At 36.6% G+C, this 26,053-nt stretch overlaps 1 protein-coding gene across 1 annotated transcript in view; it reads left to right on the forward strand.

The window, feature by feature from the left end:
• The first annotated feature begins 1,004 nt into the window (after positions 1 to 1,004).
• Positions 1,005 to 26,053, forward strand: part of LOC124170382 (zinc finger protein 271-like) — a 335,367-nt gene continuing 310,318 nt past the window's right edge. Inside the window, exons 1-2 of the mRNA XM_046549105.1 lie at positions 1,005 to 1,173; positions 8,231 to 8,398. Coding sequence (XP_046405061.1) covers positions 1,078 to 1,173; positions 8,231 to 8,398 — 264 coding nt within the window. The 5' untranslated portion in view covers positions 1,005 to 1,077. The remainder of the gene's footprint in view (positions 1,174 to 8,230; positions 8,399 to 26,053) is intronic.

Here is a 26,053-nt window from a genome sequence, read left to right on the forward strand (position 1 = left end):
TTTCATTTGCGTATTGCACCGCTAGAGAATTGCGTATGCAGGAGGCCTAAAATCGAAAAATGAAATATTTCCAACAATAAGTGATATATTATGCTAGTTTATTACATTATTTTAATTAAAAATAAAATTTTAAAACTTTTTTAACTCTACATTTAAGAATGACCTGACCTGACCTCTTTCTCATATTTAAAGACTGTAGATGTAATCTGACCTGGCGGACGCCGAGGTTGGGCTTAAATTTTGTTTCCGGCCAGGTGATTGCATAACCTTTAACCAAACATTTTTACACTACAATTAATCGAAAATTTGATGAATTTTAAATGAAATGGTCCTTTATTTTTTGAAATGGAAAGAAAATACTCTTCAAACACGGATGTTTGGCCTGCTCTATAGGTGTGCTACTGGCGGATAAAATGGCAACTAGAAAACATCGGTTCTATACAGAGGTTGATTGTATAGTCAATTAATAACAAGTGATCGTTGTGGATTAAACTTGTCGTGGATGCTTGTCCAAAGAATTTACAATTGTGTCATAAATTGTTGAAATATTTCTCAATTCAAGCTATTGAGTCATGATATATCTTTCCGTCGATTCACCAATTGTTGGATTTCGTGTTCCTTTCGTTGAGCATTCTAATGTATTTCATTTTCACTCATAATCTTAGTGAATGTAGTTTCCTTGTTAGATTTTGTGATCTATGTCAATGCTGAGTTGATGAGTTGTTGACGAAAAAAAAATTGAAAGAGTGAATGAGATTTTGAATCGACAACATGAGTCGCACCATCGGGATTTTCACGGAATCTTCAGATGGGAATCCAGAAATAGACCTTTGCAGACTTTGTAGGGAGAAGCATGATTGTTATTACAGCATATTCACTTCGAATGTAGCATGCGAAATAACTGTGAAGGATGCCCTACATGATTTACTTGGTTTACAAGTAAGTGGCACATTAAATGTTATCGATTTTATTTAAAATGGTGCTTACTTCATTTCATGTTTTCATTCCAAACTCTATTGATGTGCAACTTGTTTATTAAATTCTCAGATTACTGTGGGAGATGGCCTGCCCACTACCATGTGTCCACTGTGTTTGAAGAAACTTACGGAATTCAGTGTTTTCAAAAAGATTTGTTTAGAATCAGACGCAGTTCTTAGAAAAAGTTGCTTCAGGGTGAGTACTTATCGTAATTTCTTATTTGAAGACTGGTGTAGTATGAGTATTGCAGAGTTAAAGGTGAAACTCTTTGGTTTATGTAGACAAAAGTAGGAATCAAGAATGATATATTTTGCGAAACGTTTTACGGAAAAGTGTAACAAGTCCAATTTCCCGTAAATTTGGTTTTTCCCTATCCGTCAATCGTTGGCAAGGTCCTATTAATGTTGCTGTTTGTGTTACAATGGCGACGATTGAAGACATTTTGTCATCTAGTGAAATTAAGTGTGTGCTAAACTACGATATCCAGGAAAGAATGGCATTCAAACTCACCATTTATCAACTCAAAAAGGCAATCTAATCACTGCGCTATACCACGCTACCTTTTTAAGTATTTGATTAGGTAATCGGAGCATGTTAAAGGGAACAAAAAAATCCCTGACGATTTGCTGCTAAAGATTGAAGTGTCAGAGACCCAGAAATTGGTTTGTCTATGCGTTGTCAAATAAAGTCACAGTTGCACGTAAATATATTACCTTTCTTTAGCTCGGGGCCCATTTCTTACCTTTAACTCTGATCTCATGAGGCTATGGTTATGTATAACTAAAAATATCTTTGCGAAGTTTTGGAAATTGATTGTTTATTTTCAAGTCATCTTGTATGAATAGATGGTGGTTACAATGAAGGCAAGATTGAGCAAAGTATTAGAAATTAATTTAAGTGCGGAAAAATTAACCCAGAAAACATTTTCATCAAAAATGTAAAGTTAGAAAGAAAATTAGGAACTTTGATTTGGTATATCTTTTCTGTATTTGTTAAGTTTATTTTTATTTAGTTTACTATTTTCCAATATTGGAATACAATTTTTATATTTGCATCAACTTTGATTATTTCAATCACAGCATATTTGTCTAGAACCTTTCTGTTAATAATAATAATAATAATAATAATAGTTTATTTACGGGAAAAACCTCCCAATTACAAAAATGCACAAATTAACACAAGATTGAAAACATTTCCAAGCTCCCAAAAATACAGGAACAATCGCACAAACTTGCTGCAAAAACCAACAATAGAAAAAAAACAAACACAGCAGTCAAGAATAACAGATTGACCAGTCACACATCTCTCAAACAGTGGAAACAGACACTATCACCATACACAAGAATAAATCATCCAAGTCATTGCACAAACAAAGGCAGCTGCCTCCTTAAATTCATTGGATTTAAATTAAAAAGGTCAATGTTACTACATTTGTAGTTAATGCTCCGCATAGTTCTGGTTAAGGGTGAGTGGAAGGCGTAATTTCTATTAGAATGAGGGAGTGAAAACATGAATGTTTGCCTAGTGTTTAAAATGGGGACATGGAAAGGGATCATTTCTACCAGATGAACAGAGTCAATGTCTCCATGCAGTAGACGGTGAAGGAATGTTATGTCCAGGTGTAATCGACGGGTTGCCAAAGGTAACAGATTAAGAAGGGATAGTGTTAAGTCATAAATAATAGGGAGGATGTTAAATCTGTAGGATACTAATCTAATGAATCTGCGTTGCACACTCTCAATAGCTTTGATGTGAATGTTATAGAACGGGGACCATACAATAGAGGCATACTCAAGAATAGGGCGGATTAAAGTGCAATAGAGGATCTTATAAGTATGAATATTATCAAAATCTCTTGAAATTCTGAATATGAAACCCATTGTTTTAGTAGCTTTTATGACTATGGATTGGATATGATACTGAAATGTCAGGGATGAATCAAATGTAACACCTAAGTCACATATTCTACTAACTCTAGAGATAGTAGCATTATTTAAGCTATAGTCGTACATAATTGGAGACTTAATTTTATGAAAGGTTATTACATTACATTTTAATGCGTTTAGTGCCATGAGGTTATCATTACACCATTTTTCAAATTTGTAGAGACAATTTTGCAATTTGTTACAATCCTCAAGTGATCGGATGCAGCCATAAATTTTTAAATCATCAGCATATAGTAAGTACTTGAATGGATGCAGGGGGAAGTTGATATCATTAATATACATTAGGAACAGAAGTGGCCCCAAATGCGACCCTTGTGGTACACCAGAATTGGCAGTGAAGACAGAGGACAGAACTCCGCTCACTTTAACATACAAGTTCCTATCATGTAGGTAAATTTCAACCCAGGCTAGAAGTTGACCACTTATACCATATGCTTTTAGTTTAGCAATTAGAATTTTATGATTAATTTTATCAAATGCCTTTGAAAAATCTGTATAGATTGAATCAACCTGAGAGTGCTGGGACATGGAATTTATTATGTATTCTTGATATATTAGGAGGTTAGTTACAGTGGAACGACCTGGCCGAAATCCATGTTGCTCTTCCACTATCAGCGAGTTTAAGTCAGGAGCTATTTTGTCTACAATTATGCTCTCAAGAACTTTGGTTATTACAGACTGAATTATAATTGGTCTGTAGTTTGACACATCAGTTTTATCTCCACTTTTGAAGATGGGTACAACATAACTGGTCTTTAGTGCACTTGGGACTGTGCCACTTTCCAGGGATTTATTAAACAATATGAACAAAGGATAGGCTAATGAATGACGACAACTTTTTAGGACGATTGCAGGAATGTTGTCAGGGCCAGTACCCTTTGTTAGATCTAGATGAGACAGTTTGCTGATAATGTTTTCACAAGAAATGTGAAGCTTGCTCAGATTGAGTGTTGTGTCATAGTTAGGTATAACTAAGTTGTCAGGCTGTTGATTGCTGTAGACTTTGACAAAACAGGAGGCAAATAGGTCAGCTATTTCTTTATAATTTTCAGCAATCATATTGTCGTAGGTCATGTGGTGGGGAAATTTGTCCATCTGTTTGGTATTCTTGACATAAGTCCAGAAATATTTAGTATTATGTGAAATGGATGATTGAACCTCGTCCATATACTTAGAGTAGCATTCTTTAGATAGGATTTTGCACTTCCTTCTGATTTCAGAAAATTTTGCATAGTCTAAATGACTCCCAGTTCTTTTAAACGTTTGATGATGCAGCTTCTTAAGACATATTAAATTTCTGAGCTCAGCAGAGAACCATTTTGGAAAGCCATTACTTTTGATGTTAATGATAGGAGTGTAGAGTTGGATAGCATTGTGGAGGACACTGTAAAATGAGTGAGTCGCGTTATCAATATTTTGATTAGAGAGTATTTGGGGCCAATTAATATTGATCAAGTAGTTATCAAGGCTTTCAAAATCACAGGCTTTGAAATCATACAATTGCATTGAATACTCAATCAGCTCAATGGGGTTGGACAAGCACACATCAAAGTAAAGGGCGGGATGATATTTATCACAGACAGTAAATGGATCACATACAATATCACAGTGTAATTTGTCAGAGGATGTAAACACCAGGTCAAGGAGTGTACCATGCTTATTGTGAACAGAGTTCCTTTGAGAAAGCCCTAAGAATGACATACCGTTAATAAGGGCCCAGGCTTGGTGATAGGATGGATTATTGTCCGTAATATTTAGCCAGTTCACATTTGGCACGTTGTAATCACCGGCAATTACAACTTCCGAATATTGAGAAGAATTTAACAGGTTTTCAAGTGAATAAACGTGAGCCTCATAACAGTCAGGATGAGATTTGGGGGGTAGGTACACAGCACTAATCAGGATTTTGGAGGAAGCACCAATGATGGCCACAAATAATTGCTCGATATTGTTTACCGGCGATTTAACAACCTGAGCCTTAAGGGAACGATGTACTCCAATCAACACACCACCACCGGATAATTTATCTGATGTTTCACGCGAACGATCACATCTGAATATAGCATAGTTATGAATTAGCAGTTCACAAGAGGAGATATCGTCGTTCAACCAGGTTTCTGTCAGAATAAATACATCATAGTGAGAAATGGAGATTGCACTTCGTAGGTGACTGAGTTTAGTTCTAATACCTCGGGTATTTTGATAATACACAGAAATATTAGCTGTATTCAATCGTTTTTTGATGCTTGCTGATTCACAATTTTGGGAAAACCATTCATGTACTTTATCGTAAGATTCGGCTCACCGGAGGACTTACGACGCTCGAGCTCCTGTTGCAGCTGTTTCATATAATTACGCTCTAATATTGTTTGATCACTGCGAATCCTTATGTCCTTGTCGCAAATCAATTTCTTGTTCCGCAGAACAGCATGAGCATCACTTGCATTCTTAAAATTGACCTTAAGCGGGCGTTGCTTGCCAGACAAAGGGCGGCCGAGACGGGACACGCGAATATTGTTTAGTGACACATCAGGAACCACTTTTAATATATCACGTACTTTTGCAGTTTCCTCAGCATTAGGGTCTTCTGCGACATTAAATAAGATAACGTTTGATGCCCTTATCTGGCGATCTTTAAATTCGGCAAACATGGATTCAGCAGTTTCCGAGGAAGTTAGAGTGAGCTGGGTATCACGTGTGGGAGTTTTCGCAGTTTGTACTTGTTCCTTCAGTAGTTCAATTTCTTTTTTCATATCCAGCACCAAAGTTTTGAGCTCTTCGATCACATTTCTCTGTGCAGCTGGTACAGTGTCGTCAGTTGGTTTCGTTCTAGGATTGCAGCAGTTACAAAACCAATCTGTTAGTGCCCTTTTTAAAATTATTTGAGTTTTACTTATAAAATCAGTTTTTTATAAAATCTTTTAGATAAACTCTATTTTGTTTCTTAAAGTTTATTATAAAATTTGAAAGTTTTCTATAAATTTTGTGGTTAGCAAGTTTAAATATGACCTTAGCATAAATAAGTTCAAAGGTTACCTGTGTTAGGATATATATTTTTTAGGTACTGAGATGTTTATCCTTCATAACAGTCTTCATAATCTTTGCAAAGGATATGGCATGCAGAAGCTTAGTCAGGAGTTACGCCATGCCAGATTCTCCTACTCCATCATGGCCGGTGTTTCTATTTCAATGAGTTGTCCTGGTGCACTCATGACGATGGACAGCTCGTGCATCGGACCCAGTGGAATTCCCATGTTAACTTTAACGATTTTATATACAGGGAAAACCTGTGATAATTCTTTTTATGATATGCATACCTGGCAATGTTTTTGCATTCTTAATTTTTTGGGGGGCTATCGGTGTAAATAAGGGCTATAAATTCATACTCTGAGTAGCTTAATTCTTACAATATATTTTGAGGTCTATTCTCTTGAAGCCTTTTTTTTTATTTGTTTTGATAATGTTTTGTGTACTGATTGCATGATATTTGGAATGGGATGCTGTTTTAGTTTGTGGATCAATTTTGCTCAATGAGTTTGGAGTGTGTTGACAGAAATATTTTCTTTGTGCATAAGGTATAATTAATGCTTTTTGCTGATTTTTTTAATACCTTTGTATTTATGCAGATTACTGTGGTGAGAAACGTTTTCACCTAACTGTAGAGTTAAGGATTTAGTTCGTGATGTGTATTTATTTTATATTTTAATGGTTGATGTGATTAATAATTTATAATTGTGGTTGATTAATGAGGCTCTGTCCACCACATGATAGAAATGTAGGTATTAGAATATCTTGTGGGTGAGGTGTAAAAGGAAGGATGTTGTCCATTTCTAGCTGCAGTTTTTTCCCATCATTGTGGCAAAGCTTGAATACTGGAATGGTTTAAGTGTTCATCTTTTGAGGTTATGCATGAATGAAGCCATTTTTCAATGTATTCACATGAGTGCAACTGCTGATCTGCCAGACCATGTAATATTGAATTCAACAAATAATAATAAGATGGTTCAATGTCTGGGGAATTTGGTGAGTGCATTCAGCCTTTGCATTTGAGTGTTTCCAGTTAGGTTTTAATATTTAATGTTCTAGGCATTGTGATGTGAGGTTTCGTGCTGTGGAATTACTGTTGAATAATTGAAAACACAATTTCCTCGCTTGACACTAAATTCCTAATGCATGCAATCCCTTGGAAATGGCTTAGTGGGCAACTACAAATACAAAGCAGTCTCTTCTTGAGTAAGTATGGCGTTGATCATCTTTGAGCAATGCCTCCAATTGATTTTCTCTGGAGGTTTTTGGCCTTTCTTTACATAGACAGTTGTCATCATTGAAATGATTGTCCTTGAAGCAATGATACCAATCGTGTAACAGTGTTTCTGTTTTGGCAGTATCTCGGTTAACTTTATGGTGCTCTTCTCTCAACACTAAGTATCTAATGCTGTGACATATTCATCATGGTTGTTGAGCAGTTTGTTTACCTAATGTCTAAGCTTGAGTCATGATTATTCTGGTAGTTCAAAATTGACCAACAATCAGTGCTATAGCCATCTATTGACAGGCAGTAGGAACTTTGTTTCGAGAATAATACATAATTGCGCTGTGATTGGTTTCGCATGTTTTAAGGATAATAATAACAGGGTAATTTAAAAATCCATTTCATGAAATAGTTATGGAAGAGAAGATGATTTTGAGGTCTGTTTTCTTTCTGCATAAATATTACACCCTGTATTCTCTTCTAGAGTTTATATTTGAGTATTAACAGGAGGTATAAGAGCATAATAGGAACATTGAAAACAATCTCCATTTGTTTTTTTGTATGGCTCTACTGTTGAGAAAAGAATAAATAGTGATATTGGCCAGGTAACAGCTACTACTACAAAAATGATAATTGCAGAAGCAAATTGAGTGCAAGAATTAGAAACTGGATTAATTAATTTTCTTAACTGCAAAAAATTGAATTTTCAGTCTCTCTTTTGATTTCTCATGATTTGAAAAAAAAACTGAAAAATGATACATCTGAATAATCTCCATTCTCTGTCGTGTATTATGCTGTGAAGGGGCAGCTTCCATTGTCCCTAAGATATTTAGAAAAGACACTGTGTGAACCTGGAATATCAGCGATCTTCCTGTTAATTCTTTTTAGTTTGTGCTGTAGCTTTTCAGTATTGGATTAACAGGCATGCAGAGACCAAGCTATTTTTATATGATAGCAGAGGCAATACGTGTAACATTTTTCTCCGTAATGCTTTGAGTACCCCATGTATATGTTTTAAAGAGATAAAGGTTTATCCCTGTTACTTTTTCTGCAGAGTTTTGAAGGAGGAGGGACAGAAGATGAGGAGTCGGAGCCTTTTGTGGAGACTAAGGACTGCATTCAAGATGTCATTGAAAACACTTCAGAGTTCGCATGCTCAGCCCAAATGACTGAAGTGTACATTCCTGTGCCAGACTGCTTATTGCCCAGGGACGATAAGTTGGTAAGTTATAATCTCATTTACAGTGAACACTTAGTCTAATCACCTTCAGTTGTACAAATTTCTCGGTTGTATGAGGAATGGGGGTGTGTCTGTTATAAATTTAAGAATTTTGGTGGGAAGTCACTGGCATAATGCAACCTTCAGATGTTGTTCTTTCTAGTAGTGACACATGAGGCAGGAAGTGGAAACACACAATTTTTTTTCGTGCAAGTCAACAGCAGTGGTACAGCATTGATAATCTGTTGACAGAAATGTCTCTTATCCCATGGAGTATAATTTCGGAATCCCTTGTCAAATCTCTGTTCAAGCCATTAGTGGTGGCTATTGCAGGGCTGTCTCTCATGATTGCCCTCTATTTGTTCAAGCCATCATCCTCCATTGTTTTAACTGAGGAACCAGCATAAACTATTGTGGATCCTTTTTATAAGCCTAGGTGAAGAAATGATGAAGACAAATCAATTTTCAGTGGAACCTCAATGTATCGTTCCCACTGTGGTGCCCTTAATGTAAGTGGCCAATACTCTCATTAAAATCATGTGCTCTTGGCAGCGTAGCTCCCTGCTCCCTAGTTGAGCATTAATATTCTTGAGTTTGATCTGTGAGTTGCATGATTCTCATGAGTATTTTGGCCAGCTGGAGTGGTCTCAATTAAAAGAGGAGTTTTCATTATCGAGTGAGGGAATTATTGTTTTGCTTTTATTGAGTGACGCCCATTGTTCTCTCCTAGTTTCACGTGAAGGACGAGAAAGAAGACCCTCTGAGTGAAGGGAACTCTCCTGTTCTCGACACGTCACATCCAGCTGGAATTATAAGTGATGCCTCTGACCCATTGGCCACTGATGACCTGGTGAGTGTACTTTTGCCAAGTGTAATTTAATTTTTCTCTGGCACAATGTCATTCTATTTTGCATTATTCCTAAGACCTTTCTGCAGAAACATACTGCATTTTGCCTTGCCTGTTCAATCATGAACAACTACAGAAGAGCTTTCATGTTTGAATCGTTTAAATTAAATGTAATGACCAGATTTGGTGTATTTTGCCAAACTGGCTGCTCAACTTTGCTCGCTGAGCAAGTAAGCTTTCATTCATCTCAGCACTGAGCAGTCATTTGTTATGTGATCGCACAAACAGTTTCATTTCCGTTTGCCATGGAGTGGAAGGGGGGATGTTAGGAATCGAGAGTTAAACTGAATACTATTGACTTACGTTCAGTGAAACAGATTGACCATGACATCATAATGTAGCTGCTAGCTAGATTCAACTACATAACTCGTATTCCTTATGAGAGATTGATGTTCATAGGAATCAAAATGTTGCAGAATTGGATTTTGTGATGAAAGTGAAGAGGAATTTACTGTGGGGATGATGGATATTTTAGACCTTGTTTACCATATTTGAATTGAGTGTTGGGCATCGGCAATGCTAGTCGATTGCCAAAAGGTATCAATTGTTAGTGATGTTAACTCTTTCAAAGCTGACCATGTGAAACTCAAAATCAACCCCCTGTGCGGCTTCCGTTTTTCCCTCTCCTGTCGACTGCACAGCGGGATAGATATGTGATGCTTGTTGCATAAGGTCGGCTTCTTCCCCGCGCCACTGTTTTCTTTCATATTTTTCTGCACGTTGTGTCCAAAAAATACAAGGAAAATGAATTGGTAATGTTCTAATGGTATTGCCAGTGGTATGTTGCCACTGCCATGGATAATTTGTGGCTCAGATGGATGTACACCCATGCCTCGTATAGCGCAATTTTGATGTAGCGCAAATACATTCCATGGGGAAACATCGTAATCCAGTATAGCCTAATCAAAAAACTTTATCGCTCTCATGATAACACGTGAACTTGCGCTCAGTGCTCATGAAAGTGATATCATTTTATGCATTTTACTAATATTGCTTGCCTCAAATCTTCTTTGTCCCTATATTAATCGAAATCCATTGCTGTGCAATGGACAAAAGCATTACTCATCATTGGATTTAGATAGTTGGCCTACCAAAGTAATTTATATCCACTCTTTAACAGAATAACAATAGTTAATTTAGATCATTAATTATGCGTGGAGCTAGTGGAAATGAGTTTCTTTAAGCAATACGGTATGAGATGTAATTTTTGCCATCATAGGTTATCGGGCGATTGACTTCCAGGTAGAGGATCTATGCTAAAGACTTCGAGGTCATTGGTATTTACGCAGGAGAAATGGAGTGGTGGCCGAGTTGTGTATGAATAGTATCAACACATAAAGGGTCTGCATTAGTTTCAAACACAATCGCATCATTCCCTCCCAGCAGTCGTAGGACCTTTGTGACACAGGAATACTGTGCTGCAGTAGGTGATTTTGATAGAGCCATACAGAGGGAAAACCAAGAGAACAATGGCCAAATATAGGAATGTGGGTAGAAAAATCAAGAAGTTATCATGAAAAACTATTTACCTAGAATAGAAATTGAAAGAGGTGAATTGCTTTGAAAATAGAGATCATCGAAGGAATATTGCATGGAAGTTTAAACTCACAATTATCTCTTAACTGTTCTGCAGCTGTAAATTTTGAAGCCACCAATTATAAGTATGTTCCATACTTAGAATCTGATGCATTGTTTCCTTACCTCTGTATTTGTATTCTCAGTTGTGAGTAGAACATTCTTTTTTGGAGAATGCTCCTTGTGCCTTTACTATTCCATTGTCTATTTCTTTCATGCTTCTTCCATCAATGGTAGCTAGACTTTCTGTGGCTTATAAATGAACTGGTTACTCTGCTTTGTGTAGCTTAGCATATAAGTCTGTTTGTAAGGTTATGAAACATGAAAATCGCATATTATTGAAGCCATGGTAAGTAGTGTATTTATACTTTAAAGTGGTGATGTTATCATTTGTTTTTTATATTTTATCACGGATATATTTCTTTTCCACCTGAAACAACTTCACGTGTTTGAAAGCACTGTCTTATGCCTTTTGAGCTAATAAGTTGTAAATGGTTCAGTTATTTCCGGGAAAGCTAATGATGTTCAACTTGAATTGAATTGCAAATTTTTATTTAGTCCCTGGATGTAAAATTCCTCAAGAAAACACCACTTATGATTAGGGATGTGAATTTTTTGATGGTTTGAGAGGGAGAAAAGCAGTACTTTGAAATTGGAAATTCGGTTCTTTCAAATAGACATTTCGGTGTTTTCTCAAAAGCTGCAAGTTTGAATATATACTTACATTAGTTTTTATTTCAAAACCTAGAAAAGGGACAGTACCATTGTTTAACTGAATATATCTTGGTTAAGTGACACTTCTCTTGTGGCTGTGTTATGACTGCAGACAATCACCTCAGTGGTGGAACCGGGAAAATCGATTTAAGTCAAAAATTAAGCTATAATACCTGTCGGTAGTGAAATGGGGAATGTGATATGTATAAAAATTGCATGCTGTTTAGTGTGGCTAGTAGGCTTTAATTCTTTCTAATAAGTAAATTTCAATCTAAATTACTTCTTTTACAAATCCCACGGGATCGAGAATAACATAGGTAATGCTGTAGAGTCAAATAAAGCCCGGAACTCCAGTAGCTTGGTTACAGCATGGGAAGCTGCACTGGACAGAACTGCACTCATTTAGCCCCTACCGACTCCCCTTCCACAATCCTCTAGTAGTTTAATAATATTGCTCCCGTAACTCCCTCATACAATGAGTTCAAGTGCTTGCTGAATTACCCTTAGCTGCCCATCTAGAATAGTTACAGCTGGCTGTGAGTGTCCCTCCAGAAATGTGATCATTTCAACAATGTGTTTGCCATGTTCTGTGATGAACATAGCCTGTATTTGGATTGATTCCTAGTCTTCTTCTGAAATACTATGAGAAAAATCAACCCATCATTGTCACGTGTCATGTTCCCACTGTGCATAAACCCTACAATGACCTTTTGCATGTGTTGCAAGATATGCCACAGATTCACACCAGGAGCTCCACCTGGTTAAAAATGGCTGAGGAAATAGTGGCACTTGCTGATTCGGGGTAGGCTGTATTCAGATATGTTTTCTATAAAGGTGCTTCCTTTTTCATATGTTAAGGAATGGCATCCTCACTTTGGATACTGCTTGATGCAAAATATGCAGATCTTTTACAAGAGTATACAGTACTAAATTAAGTTGATGGCCCCAGCACTGAATAATCAGAGCAATGTCTGACAACAAATCCTCCATTGCATGAAAAAATTTTGTCATTTAGCGAGCAGAGTCTGACACTAATGCTGTTACATTATCGAGTGGTATTTCATATTTCTTCAGTGTGTCTAAAATTGCTCTTGAACATGTTTTTGAATTAGCTGTTTCCAAAGTACACACGTCACCAACTACAATGTCCAAGGCACTATCAAGAAGTTCAACAATTTTTAGCTGGATCACAAAAACATTTTCTTCTCTCTTTTCCATTGTTTTATCACAAAAAACTATAACCTACTTGTCCTTCAGTTGAGTCTTCGTGTTGTATTTTAGATCAGGAATATATTTGTCCCTTAGTTGGCAAATGCAGGGAATTTCTCCAGCACCAGTGGCGAGGTAAAATTATTCACAGTGGTAAATAAAGTGTTAGTTTTCCTATGACTAGGATTTAGGATTAGAATGCTTTGACTTGATTTACAAGAAGCTGCTGTAATCGTATACTTGCACTCTACAAATTCATTCAAAAGTAATTAACAGCAGCGGGTGTAACTTTGTGGAAATCCATAATCGCAGGAATATAAGGATCAACAATTTTGCTATTTCCACATGGTAATTCTTTGAGACCGACCATGATTTCGTTACAGCGACCTTGATAATTTTACGCTGCAATGAAACCATGGTCGGTCTCAATAAATCACCATGTGGAAATAGGAAAGTTGTTGATCCTTCTATTCCTGTCATTCAAAAATGACTTCATGTGCTCATTTTCCAATTTGTAGAGAACAATGTCAGCTTTGAGAAAGTTTCATACTATCCACTTTCCAAAATGATGATCAATTTGGTTTTTCATGGCAGCAGTTGATGCAGATAGAGATTGATGTTTTTAACTTAAAAGAATATCCATGCTTAACAAATTTTGCAGCAGTTAGATGCTTCGAAGATTTCCAATGTTTTTCAATCGAGTCTTTCCTTTCCCAAGCTACCTGACAATTGCAGAATTTGAACATTACCATACTTTTATCGATACAATAAAATCCATCCTTTTGATACTGAAAAGCCCTGTCCCTTTTATTAATTTTTCATTCGGCACTACAATAACTCGTCAAAATAACTAGAATGTCTGACACACCAGCAGCAATACTAAACAATGGACACTGGAAAAACAATTATTTGACAGATATAGCTAAAAGGTAGAGATCCAAAGAACAGGTATTCAGGCACGTGCAGTCCATGGGTGCATTCATCAGGCTAGTGCCGGGCTAGCGGACAGTTCTAATCAGGATTTACCACTGAAATCTGATTTTAATGCTCACGGAGTGACAACAGTTCTAGGGGCATGCTTCAGATTCCTCTACTAATATAATATTCCATTCGTGATGTTGATAAGAAAAAATTGCATAAATTGCTCTTCTATTGTTCAACTCAGAGAGCAAATATACGGTTATTCCCTCTAGAGTAAGGATGGGAGATTGCCATATATTTTGCCATTGCCTCGTATTGCAGCAAATCGAAAACACACGATGCCATCCTCCCGGGATTGTATAGTAACATTAGTGATGCTCTTAGGAACTGCACTTTTCCACATACCTAAGGAATACTCGCACTTGTGTTAATTTTAATCGAATTGAAATCATTCTGTGTAATGTAATGCTTTTTCCTGTGTTTGAAATTAAAGTGTCAAAATTTTCCCCAAAAAAATTAAAAATTCAATATTTTGGGACACAATTTGCGAAATTTTGTGAGTTCAAAAGTCATTTCCCCAGTCACTTTAGTGTACTTTGTAACGTCTTACGTCTACCAGGACACTTTGTGTCTAAATCCACAAAATTCATGACGGCGAAATTTTCCCATTCCTACCTATCAGTTGACCATGCAGAGTAAATGAACCTTAATATTTTCCCATTAAAGCTATGCAAGCTGTGTCCTATAAGGAGTTTATATACAGATTTCTCTTTTTTGTTAACTCAAAATGGCCTTCTGTTATATCTTGTCTGAGTAAGTTTAATTTATTAGTCAACATGTTTGATGTCTCTAAACTGAATTACAAACCAAAATGTACACTAAATTTATCCTCCATTATTGACCCTTTTTATTTCCCATGCATGTCTGTTATTACGTATGAGCTCTGGATTCTCATGCAAAGTTCTTTCATAAAATAAGTTACAGTTATGAATAAGATTTTATCTGGAGTTCTGCATCTCCAGAAACGATTGCCCTGAGGATCATCAGGTGGCTTTTGCAGGGATTTTACGATCAAAATAAGAAGTAATAGTTATATAGTAAAGTGGTATTTTTTAAAAAATATTATAAAGTCCTAACATTAATTACCTTAAGGCAGCTTGCAGGTAGTATGAAGAATATATCCATTTGAAACTAACTTTAATTTTATTCGTATGAGGAATTCTCAAAAGTTTTGTTTTAATATTTATGTCTATCAATCATTAATGATGATAATTGGGGTTTATGTTGCAGCCCAATACCTTAACTGCTTCTAAAAGTGAAAAGGTGGAAGCTCAGGGCAGGGGAGCCATGGTGGCAGACCTGGACTGGACGCTGGTCGGGGCAAAGGAGGAACCATCTCCTGAGGAGAATGCCCAGGTATGTGTGCAATTATTGCTATGCAATTTGATGAATTGTTGTAGGAGATTGTGGGCAGAAATGTTAATCAAGGAAAATGCTAGGGCATTTAGATTTTTACACAGCTATAAAGGTAACCCATTTGATTGAAAATTACTAATTACTCGCATAAGTTTTCTTATCTTAAAAAAGTGGTTTTTTCCTTTTCATGTTGTACATTTGTATTGTAGTTTTCTTGCCTTATAAAATCCTGGGACGGATAAACTAAACCTTATTAGCCCTCCAGTGGGGACGTGGGGCTCCTTGGTGGCCCATAGTGTTTCATGTGTTTGCTCTTTTTCACATGATGACATAAATTACCTGTGATTGTCAGGAGCTACCCATTACTTTGGTGTCAAATGCCTCACATAGATGCTTGTCATTAACCTGCACATGGTTGGCGTTTAATAGCACACAAAAGGAAGTTGGCATGTATTGGCCATGAGCTAACAGTGTTTGGCATGTTTATGCTACTTTTATTGGTACCTCAACAAGTGGCCTACTTGCTTGCCTTCATTGCAAGGGGGTGAGGTGCAAACGATCTAAAGCTCTAGCTTTACAAGTGACCAAGCTCAACTTTTTTCCCTGTGGTGAGTAACAAAGAGCGGTACTCCTGCAATGCAAGAGTGTGGATTCCCAGTGGTACATGTTTATTGGAAGTATAGTGACCCTTCTTCAAATTCCTTTCATCTTATTTAGGCTGAGGCACAAGTATTTACAGACATTGTAACCTATTTGATTCAAAGTTACTTATAACTGGAACAAGTACATATTCTTATCTGAAAGTAAGTCATATTTTCCTCTTTATTTTGTATTTAATTGTTGGAGTTTTCTTGCCTTATATTTTTCTATGTTAAATCTTGGTACCGATGAAGCAAATATCAATATGATATTTATTTTACTATAAACTATCCTGCGACCAATAAATCAAGCCTCGTGAAGATGTTTATTTTACAACATGAAATCCTAGGACTGATAATTCATTGCTCATTTAGAAAATCAGGTCTCACATTTCAATCAAACTCTGTAGTGTTGTAGTTCATTGGGAGCTGTCCACAAATCTCCTCCCATATTAGGTTATATAACCAATGATTTTAAAAGTGGAATGCAGTTCAACATTTATGTACCTAATATATTCCTATAGAAATGGTCTCCCTTTAAGTAGGAGCGGTAGCCCGGTGTTTATATCCTAGGTTTGATGTTTACATGTAGCACTTTTCAAAATTTGTTTCTACTTTATATTTTACAAATGTCAGCTGTTCATCATTATCTCCATGATTTTCACTGAAAATTTTACGAGGGGTGTTTTTAAAGTAAGTACCGTTTTGACATATAAAGCAAGTAATTTTTTTTTCAAAATTAATTTATTCACTTGAAAGGCCATACTTTACTCTACATTTCTACATAATTCCCATTATTATTGAGGCATTTATCGTATCTTGGGACCAGCTTTTGTATGCCATCGTCAAAGAAGCTTGCCGCCTGATTAGACAACCACTGTTTCACGGTCGTTTTCACTTCCTCATCATCGGAATGGCGCTGTCCTGCCATTAAGGGTGTGTTGCTAGTGGATTTTTTTACTTGCAGCGACGCAATCAATGCAGCAGCGTACTGTGCGACTGTACAAAAATTGCGCTGCGCTATTCAAAACAAAAGGCGTGGCATGCTGAGTGCATGTGTCGTTTTGCTCCATGATAATGCCCGTCCACACACAGCAAATCAAACTCAAGACCTTATCACTTCTTTTTATCAATAAACGGAAAAAAAATCTTCTTTACGTCTTAAACTATTTTTATTCGTCTTCAATATCCCAAGGCCGCACAACAATCACTTTTACATTGGCAACGTAAATAGAAAACAAAACAAACATTCATCATCACCTTGAATGTAAAAATGCAAAACCCTACAAAATATTAATTTTCACATTACAACACTTTTGGCTGGGAACAATTCAACCACCCTCCATACAGTCCGGTTCTAGTGCCGAGCAAACATTTGTTTATGTACTTGAAGAAGCATCTGGCGGATCAGCACCATTCCAATGATGATGAAGTGAAAACGACCGCGAAGCAGTGATTGTCTTCATTCAGATGCCTAGTTTCCATTATGTAATTTCAGTTCATTCATTGCCAAAAAAACCTTAATTATTACATGGTATCACATGAACTAAATTGCATCCATTGCAGAGCTATCTAATGAAGATAATATCACAATGCAGGCGGAACATAAATCAAAGACCGTTTACATGTTGAAAAAATGGAATAATATTTAATTCCCTGAAGTGTTGCAAATATTTTTATTTTGTAAGGAAAAAAATTGTGAGGAATTCCAAATTTTGTTGTAATGTGGTTTATAAAAAAGTTTAAATCAATCCTTTCAAAAAAAGTCCTGAATCTCTTTTGGTGCATGATTAATATCTTGATGATTACTTCCAGCCTACTTTAAGTGAGGATGAGGACCCATTTGAGAGTGCAACTACTGCCCATGAGTCTGCATTTGGTGAGTACTCTTACGGGTTGCTAATAACTCTACACTTGGAGGGATTAATGCTAATGTGGAGGATGTATATGTTAATGCTTTTATTTAGCCAACATTTACTGTGACTAAAGCAATTATTGAGAATATGACAGTAGCCCATGAGTCTGCAATGGAAGCTGTGGGTGAGTGCTTTTAAGGGCCTCAAATAGTTGCATACAAGTAAGGCTTAGGTCACTTTCAGATGGCACGGTGCTGTTCTTTAATATAATCTAATGTCTCTACCGATGCCTTCATACCAGTCAAATCATGCGGTGTTCTCCACTGCGCCCATTTCTAACCGGCCAGGCACTGCAGCATCAACAGCGTCAACTGGTCATGAAACTCAGACCGCTTTCAGATGAGAAAACTCTGGATTTCCTTGCGCCATGCGGAGAATGTAGGAATGTGGAAAGTGGTCTCTTCTGAAATAGGCCTTATTGTGACTGATTCTGAAGGATGAAGAACCTGAATTAGTCATCCATCCATATTTCCTGTTGTCTTTATTTTAAGTGGTAATTGGATAGGGGAGAAGTTTTATGTTAACTTTGTTTTTTGTAGTCATTGGAATCGTTTTTAATGGTCTTCCCTAACAAAATATTTTTGTTTCACTGAAATTGTTTGGTATGTAAATGAGCAATGGCTAAGAATTTTTTCTTTATTTTCTCTATTTGGCATTTTTGACGGTTTAAGAGTCACATCAAATCGATAAAAAGAATGCTGCCTTCCTTCAACCAAGCTTGGAGACTAGTTTATTGAAAGGAAAAAATTTACTCTTAGTAGCCACACACCTTTTTTCCAGAAATGCTGGTGAAAATCGTTGCGAATCCTCAAAATTATATACCCAAAAAGCCAGAATGGAGTATTTTGTTTTAGAATTGAGTATGGAAAGTAAATTTCAGGGTTCATTGAAAATGTAAGCATGGAACTTGGTCAAATTAGGGCAAAAATTAGCTTTGCTTTTGGACCGTTTTGAATTCGTGGAAAAATTAGCGAAAATCTTGAATGAGTGCATTCCTATTCACCCTTTTGTCCTTGGGATAAGCAATGGTGCTTTGTTAGGTTTTACTGACAACTAGGCATGAAGATTCCTTGGAGGAGAAAATATGGTCGACATAATATTAAATTTATAGGTGTGCTCCAGAAATGAAATCAGTATGGCTAAGAAACAGCCGAATTCTTGATATCAATCGAATAATTTTACATTCAATCTGCATAATTCCCGAAAAGGCGTGTGGTAGGGGGTGTTAGGACTTCCGCTGTTCTAACATAAAAAGGAAATGCTCTATGGGAATTAGGACTAGTGTTTATCCAAATCCCTTACGGCTCGGGGGAAAAACGAATTCCCGTATCTACCCGTTCCGCAAAGCAACTCTTTTAATTTATCGCTTCTATCGGACCTGGAAATATAGTGGGCTCTAATATTTTGTCCTTCGTGTCGCTTTTAACCCTCATATGGATTTACAAATTTAGTTACGTCGTTGGATCTTCGGCGCCGCGTCATTTTTTGCTATTATCTTTCAAAGTTAGCCTGAATTTGCAAGTTTTCTGATTGATAATGGTAAATACATCTATTATCTTTATTTCTCACCGTGTTTTGCTAGATTTAACCCATTCTTGTGGAAATTATAACAAAAAATCTTGAACGCTGCATTCTTTTACATTTTTTGCCGTAATGCTTTCTATTTCTGCTCCCTTTGTCTGTTATTTTCGAAGGGAAGTTCTAATTTCGTGTTTGATGGTTGTTTAAAATATTTTTTCTGATATGCAGTACTGGACTAACTCCGCTTTTTAATGTTTATATTGTTAATGTTTTTATGTATCTAAATACTAAAATTGAGTATCGAATAAAATTCGTTTATGTCCATATGACATAATTTTGCTTCACTGCGTCCAACCATATGTTTTATCTTTGTAGTGTAAACTGAAGGATAAGTTTTTAAACGTTAATAATGAAACAGCTGTAGGTGAGGTGAGAAGAGACGAGTGTTACTTTCGTGATTTTTACAGGATTCCGGCGATCAAGGCAAATCTTACGAATATTCTGGGAGCTCATAACCTGCAATAAAAAAATAAAGTCCTACAGTTTTTGAAATATAACGAATATGGGATAATTAGCGACGTGTCCAACAACCCAACGCCGCTTCTAAAGTGGAGCTAGAAGAGCCGGTATTTTTTTTCCGACCGCGGAGCCCCATTCCCTCAGTGAGGACGTTTCCTTAGAGATGGACGAGTAAATGGGAGTGTACCAGATGAGGTTTTACTCCTGGATTGGTGGGAAATCCAAGAAAATAACTTCTTAGAAGTATGGGTTATAGGTGGTAGGGAAGAAGGAACAGGCGCCTATTTTCTTTCGTCCAGCTCTACGTGAGGGACTGAAGGAAGAATGTTCTGGGGTGACAAATATACCTTCAAGCTGGGAGGACTTACCTCACCTTTCCTTTCTGTAGCGTTTAAATGACCCAAACATTGAGACTATCCATACCTTCCCACTAAGCTTCCTTATTCGTCATTCACCACCTTCTTCCCCCCGCCCACAAAAGTTGATTGAACTTCTCTCCACCCTAATGACCCACCCGAGCTGGACCTTCTTGGAATGAAGGGAGAGCCACCGCGAGGCGTTTTGACAAAGCTTTTGTTCCCTGTCCCTCATGCAGCGATGGAAAGATAAAGAAAAAGCAGGCTATTGTATCTAATTGTCTCCTTGCCCTCCCAACCTTTTTCGCGATAAGGGTTTTCTACTCTTACCTGGCCTAACGATCTGGGTATTCCCCGATCCTTGGCAGTCAACACACTACCACCCCTTCACCTCAAAACAACCTACCTGGCATTCCTTCTCCTTTCTCTTCCTCACTCACCCCCTCACATCAGTAAAATCCCAATGAATAAAGTATCTGTGCATTTGAGTACACAAAGAAACGAGAAATATATTTACTAATTTTCAATTCACGGTAAATTGTCTATTCTCCTATTCATCATGAAACGATTTTTACCATGTAAATACTGAACTAATGGTCAGGAAAAAGAAATTATATTCTATCACACAATTAGTTGGGTAGTAATCTTGATTTCACCCCAATGGTAAACTGTCGTGTCATCGATAATTATGTAAACGTCAGCAATTTTGCATTGACTATCGTAGCCGCAAAGGAATATTTTCGAATTAGAGGTACAAGACATATAACAGTGACCGTGCAATGTGATCTTCACGGTATTCGGTGAAACCTCTGAATCTCCTGGCAAGTTACAGTTGCTCATTCAACGAGAAATATTCACACGACGGTGAGGAAGCATTATTCTACGAATTCGGATAATGCATTGTGTTAAAATTTTCTTAGAATTGCTGATTGGTGTTATTCTAATCAGAGTAAAACTGGGATTTACTCAAAGGTGACTATGACCACGGCAGGTACGTGGACGCGGAGCGGAGAAGGTGCCCAAACAAAACTAAAACGGAAGCCATGGAAAAAACAACCTAGCTTAACCATGAGTTTCTATGAATAATTCTTGCAAAAAGATGAATTTTAGTCAATGAACATTATAACGAGGCAAACATAACGATTCTTAGCTAAAAGATAAAGCACAATTGGTAGGGTAACATTTTCCTTTTGTTAAACAATTTCACTTGGTTTATAAGTTAAAAAATTAAATAATTGGATTATAAATAGATTATAGCATTTCATACGAAACATAATTGCTTTGACATTAGCGTTCAGAGTGCAGTCCCTGACGTAGCGACGAGGAATTTCTCGGCCCAAGCAACACAAAGTAGGAGGCCCAGGAAAAACAACTTTGGCTAGCCATGAGATTCTATGAATTATTCATGTAAAAAGATGAAGTTTTGTCAATGAACATTATATCGAGGCAAACATTATGATTCCTAGCGAAAATAGAAAGCAAAATTGGTATAGTTATAATTTCCTTTTGTTTACCAATTTAATTTTGTTTATAAAATTTAGAAAATCAAATAATAACATTATAAATAGATTATAGCAATTCATACGAAATATAATTGCTTTAACATTAACATTGAGAGTGCAGTCCCCGATGTGGCGACGAGGAAATACTGAGCGCCGCAGCGGCGCCGTGAATCCAACGACGTAACTTTTTTCATTAGAGGCCAATAAAATGTAAACTATCGGCACTATGCATACAAAATTTTACATGTAGACGAAGAAAGCAGAAAAAATAGACTACTGAAAATTTCAAAATGATCCATTGGGATGGAAAATTTTTACACCACTTTTAAAACCACGAGCGCCGCTCAGGTGCAGATAATCCATATGAGGGAGAAATCCATTTTCAACTGTTCAAGAAATCTAAGCCTAGCGTGCAGCCTTAGAGTCTCCAGTGGCTCCCAGTCCAATTCACATAACATCTGGGTAATGCTTTCTGTACAATGGTAGCGGTTTTTGACGAACCACAAAGCCTTCCTTGGTATTTTTTTCGGTTTGCTGATTAAGTCTTTCTTCGCCGGATCCCATACGCTCGTTGCATTATCGAGGTGCGGTCGGACGAGTGCAAAATAGCACCTTTCTTTTACTTTCTCATCTGAAAATCTTCCCACAATACGCTTGACAGATCATAATTTCTTCAGGGCTATGCGACAAATATTTCTTATGTGTGTTCCCCACAATAGGTTCGAGGTTATCGTTTCTCCCACGCACTTCACTTTGTAGGTTGCCTCAATGTTAATACCATCCACTGCATAAACATGGTTATAGATGCACGAATTCAGCAAGAAATGTACCGTCATGTATTTTCTCATATTAACCCATTAATGCCCAGAAGATTTTTTTCAAAAATTTTACTTTTTTTGCTTAAATTATGATTGGGCATCATACCTGATGCGGGAAAAAATATTTGAAAAAATCTCTAACATTTGCATAGTACTTAATCCTACACGTATCTTAAGATACATCTGGGCACTTAAGGGGTCAAAAATGCACATTATCATTTAATTGTATTTATGCACGTTTTTGCTATATAATTCATTACCCATCCCTTCATCAGTAGCTTTTAATGCTTGAACTTGAATTATTATGCATCAAATAATATAATTTTGAGTATTATTATAGTATTATAACAAGAACAATTTACATTTGCATTTTGAAATTTTACAGCACTGTGTTACTGTATCCGAGTTTTTTATACCGTAACCATCCCTGTACAACTGATACATCCAAGTCTCATCTGAAATATTTGAACCACCATTTTCATTCCTGATTGTTGTCCGGTAATTTGTTTAATCCGGTAATGTCCACTCCACCCATGTGAGAATTGTAGTCCGCGATCGCCACTGGCATTTCGGAAACAGAATAACAAACAGGAGTTTTCATTTTTTTATGTATGCTAATAGTAATCAATTCTGATATGAATAAGTTGTCAGCAAATATGCTTGTACCTGGCGGTAATTTTCACTCATCCACTAGTCCTAAAAGTACATCTCCTTGACCAAGATCTGTTCTATGAAGGTTGGCTACAGCATGATAAAGGTTGACTTGATTCGAAAATAAACCATAATTTTAACCTTAACCTTACTCATTTCCCTCTAATACATTGCTTGCAGCCATATCTACCATAGTAGAGGTTGATTGATTCATCCACCAAACAGTATTCTCCAGCGCTTACAATTTTGAAAGTCTAGTTCAAAACCTCAAACTAAGGTTGAACTTTATATAGCCTATCCTTGCCATCATTCTTCCCATTATAATAATTATCTGCCAGATGCAGAAACCTTAGCATTTCTTCAAACCTGTTCCTTCGCATTGCCAGAGAAAGTATTTCGATGGTGCAGTCTGGAGATGACCTCCGATAAAGCCATCAACTAAGTAGACGGTGACCTGAGAGAAGCAATATTCCAAACACTTCATAAATCACTTCGATTTGTACGTGCGAAGAATGTACTAACATTTTTAACAATTGTTCGTAACATTTGTCTTGAATTTTTTCTGCTGAAAGCGTTGATGGTAGAGCTATTTCAGATTTGTTTCACCTCTGTTCCATCACTAAGATACGTCTTCTCTTCTCAGCGGCAAATGGGAGCCCCTATGCTGTTTTCTTGCCTTATATAGCAAGAGGTGTGCAACAAAAGTAACAAAAAAGTATTTACAGAAGAGACGGTTGAAAAGTCTTTAAAGCGCAGTTCCTCCTTATGTCAGGTATGTCTTTCGGAGACTCGAACTTGAATGCAAAGTACAAAGTTTTCGGTGATGGAGCGTAGTACAAAGTTTCTTTATCAATGTTCACCAAAGTTGGTTATTTCGTACACTGATTTCTGGCTTGCAAATTGGATATTATTGCCAGGGGAAAGTTGAACGAGAAACAAAGTAATCAATCCATTCCACCGTCGGTGATACAGAATAGAAGTAATGCCATGACAGTGGCATATACATATGGGGGGCGAAGGGGGAGCGCGCCCCCCTCTTACGTGGCCGCCCGCATTGCCTAACAGGGCAGAACTACAATTGTAACTCTTTCATATCATAAGATGGCATTGCCTTGTATATATAATAATTATGTAATATATATAATAATACTGCCTTGTTTATAATCATTTTAAATAAAAGTTTCCTAAACTTTGCACGTGACTTGATTATTTTTCATTACGATACAAGTAAAGATAGCTCAAGATATCTTATGTGCCCCCCTTGAATTCTTTTCTGTATCCGCTACTGTGCCAGGGTAGGCAACTTGATATTGCGAGTATTTGCATTTCCAGAAATCCAATATCGACTCATTTTCTGCTTCCAATGAAGGTACTTTATCACAATTCAAATGAGGATGCGTAACAATTCTGAGAAAATGCCTGTTTTGCTGTATTTACCTAATTGTTCAATATTATACTTCATGAAATGGCAGGAATACAAAACTGTCTTCGATCTATCACATAATTAGGTTTATAAAATTATTACTTATTCATCTAATCAATAAATAGAATGAAACATACATATAAGTCAAAACTTGAATTTTTAGTGCCACAAGTGCCCAGACGTAACTTTAGATACGTCAAAACTTTACTGGTTAGTTTTGTGATGAGCTTGAAAGAAAAATGAATCTCTTTAGAAAGATAATATTCCTTATACATTTAAAATAAAACTGGTAAAAACTGGATTCCGATAACGCAATAGTTTATGTGAAAATTTAATTTTCACATTACCATAGCGTAGCGATTTCTGAGTAGTTCATTACCAGCCATGTGTAAGTAAGCATAGCAATTGCAAATATTGGCTTAAATAATCTAAATCACTTTTGTACCATTAAAAGACTTTATTCTGTCCTATTACGTAAATAAATCGCATTAACAACAAGCCACAGAGTATTTAGGATTTTATAAAGTGTGACGTATCTAAAGATACGTCTGGGCATTAATGGGTTAAGTTCAAGTCCTCTCTTTTGGCTCCAGAAATGAACGTTGTTTCAGTCCAATGATAGAATGTCATAGAGTGATCACTAATTTCGCGATAGATGACAGGGTCGTCAGCAAAAAAACGTGTTATACTGCTAATGCGGGAGCAGAGTTCATCAATGTATATAATGAACAGCAGGGAGGAAAAATCTATTTTTCCCTTAGCCAAAATAATTGCTGAAAGAGAAAGGTCTTTACACGCTGGTGCAAAAAAAAGAAATAAGAGATGAATTCGGAGAGAAATTTTACCTTGCAAAAGCAGAGCAGGGAATTCATCTCTCTTTAGTTCCCAGAAGAATTGACGATAATGTCATACTGACCCAAAATAATAAATTAGTCCTTATTCTTTCTAAAATTCGTCATGATTATGCCATTGATGCTGAAAGGGATAGCCAAAATAAATCTGATATGCTTACATCCTACAACAACTTAAATTGACGTTGATGTAGTGGACGTCCAATTCTGTGCAAAATCTACACTGCAGGACGTAATACAAAATGGCAGCCTTCGGTCATTTTTTTACTAACTATTGAAAATTTCAGCTTCCATTGCCCTTGGCATTTTAAAGGTTCATTAAATATCTCCTAAAGTTATTGGGAGTGGTTTTCTGCAGAAGAAAGCTTGGGAAATGATTAAACTGCACATAATGAAAAAGAGTGGAAATGCTACTATTCCAACACAAATAAAAGCTCAGGCTTGCGTGCCATACTTGGAATATCTGCCCCCAGTGCCTCTCCAAACCATAGCTTATCTCATGACAGTTGGGTATATTTCACTCAAGGGAGTTTCTTTTGTCTGTTTGTTCATTGCTTTTATCTTTAAATTTTTAATTACCTCTATGAAAATTAATCCAGGAAAAATTCAAAATATTTTTTGTAGATACTCATCTGTAGTACCACAAAATTTATTGTGATTGGCATTGTTAGGAACCTTTTTAATTTAGAAAATATTCACCGATCATTAAATATTCGATTGA

Source organism: Ischnura elegans, chromosome 13 (genome assembly GCF_921293095.1).
Source record: "Ischnura elegans chromosome 13, ioIscEleg1.1, whole genome shotgun sequence".
NCBI lineage: Eukaryota > Metazoa > Arthropoda > Insecta > Odonata > Coenagrionidae > Ischnura > Ischnura elegans.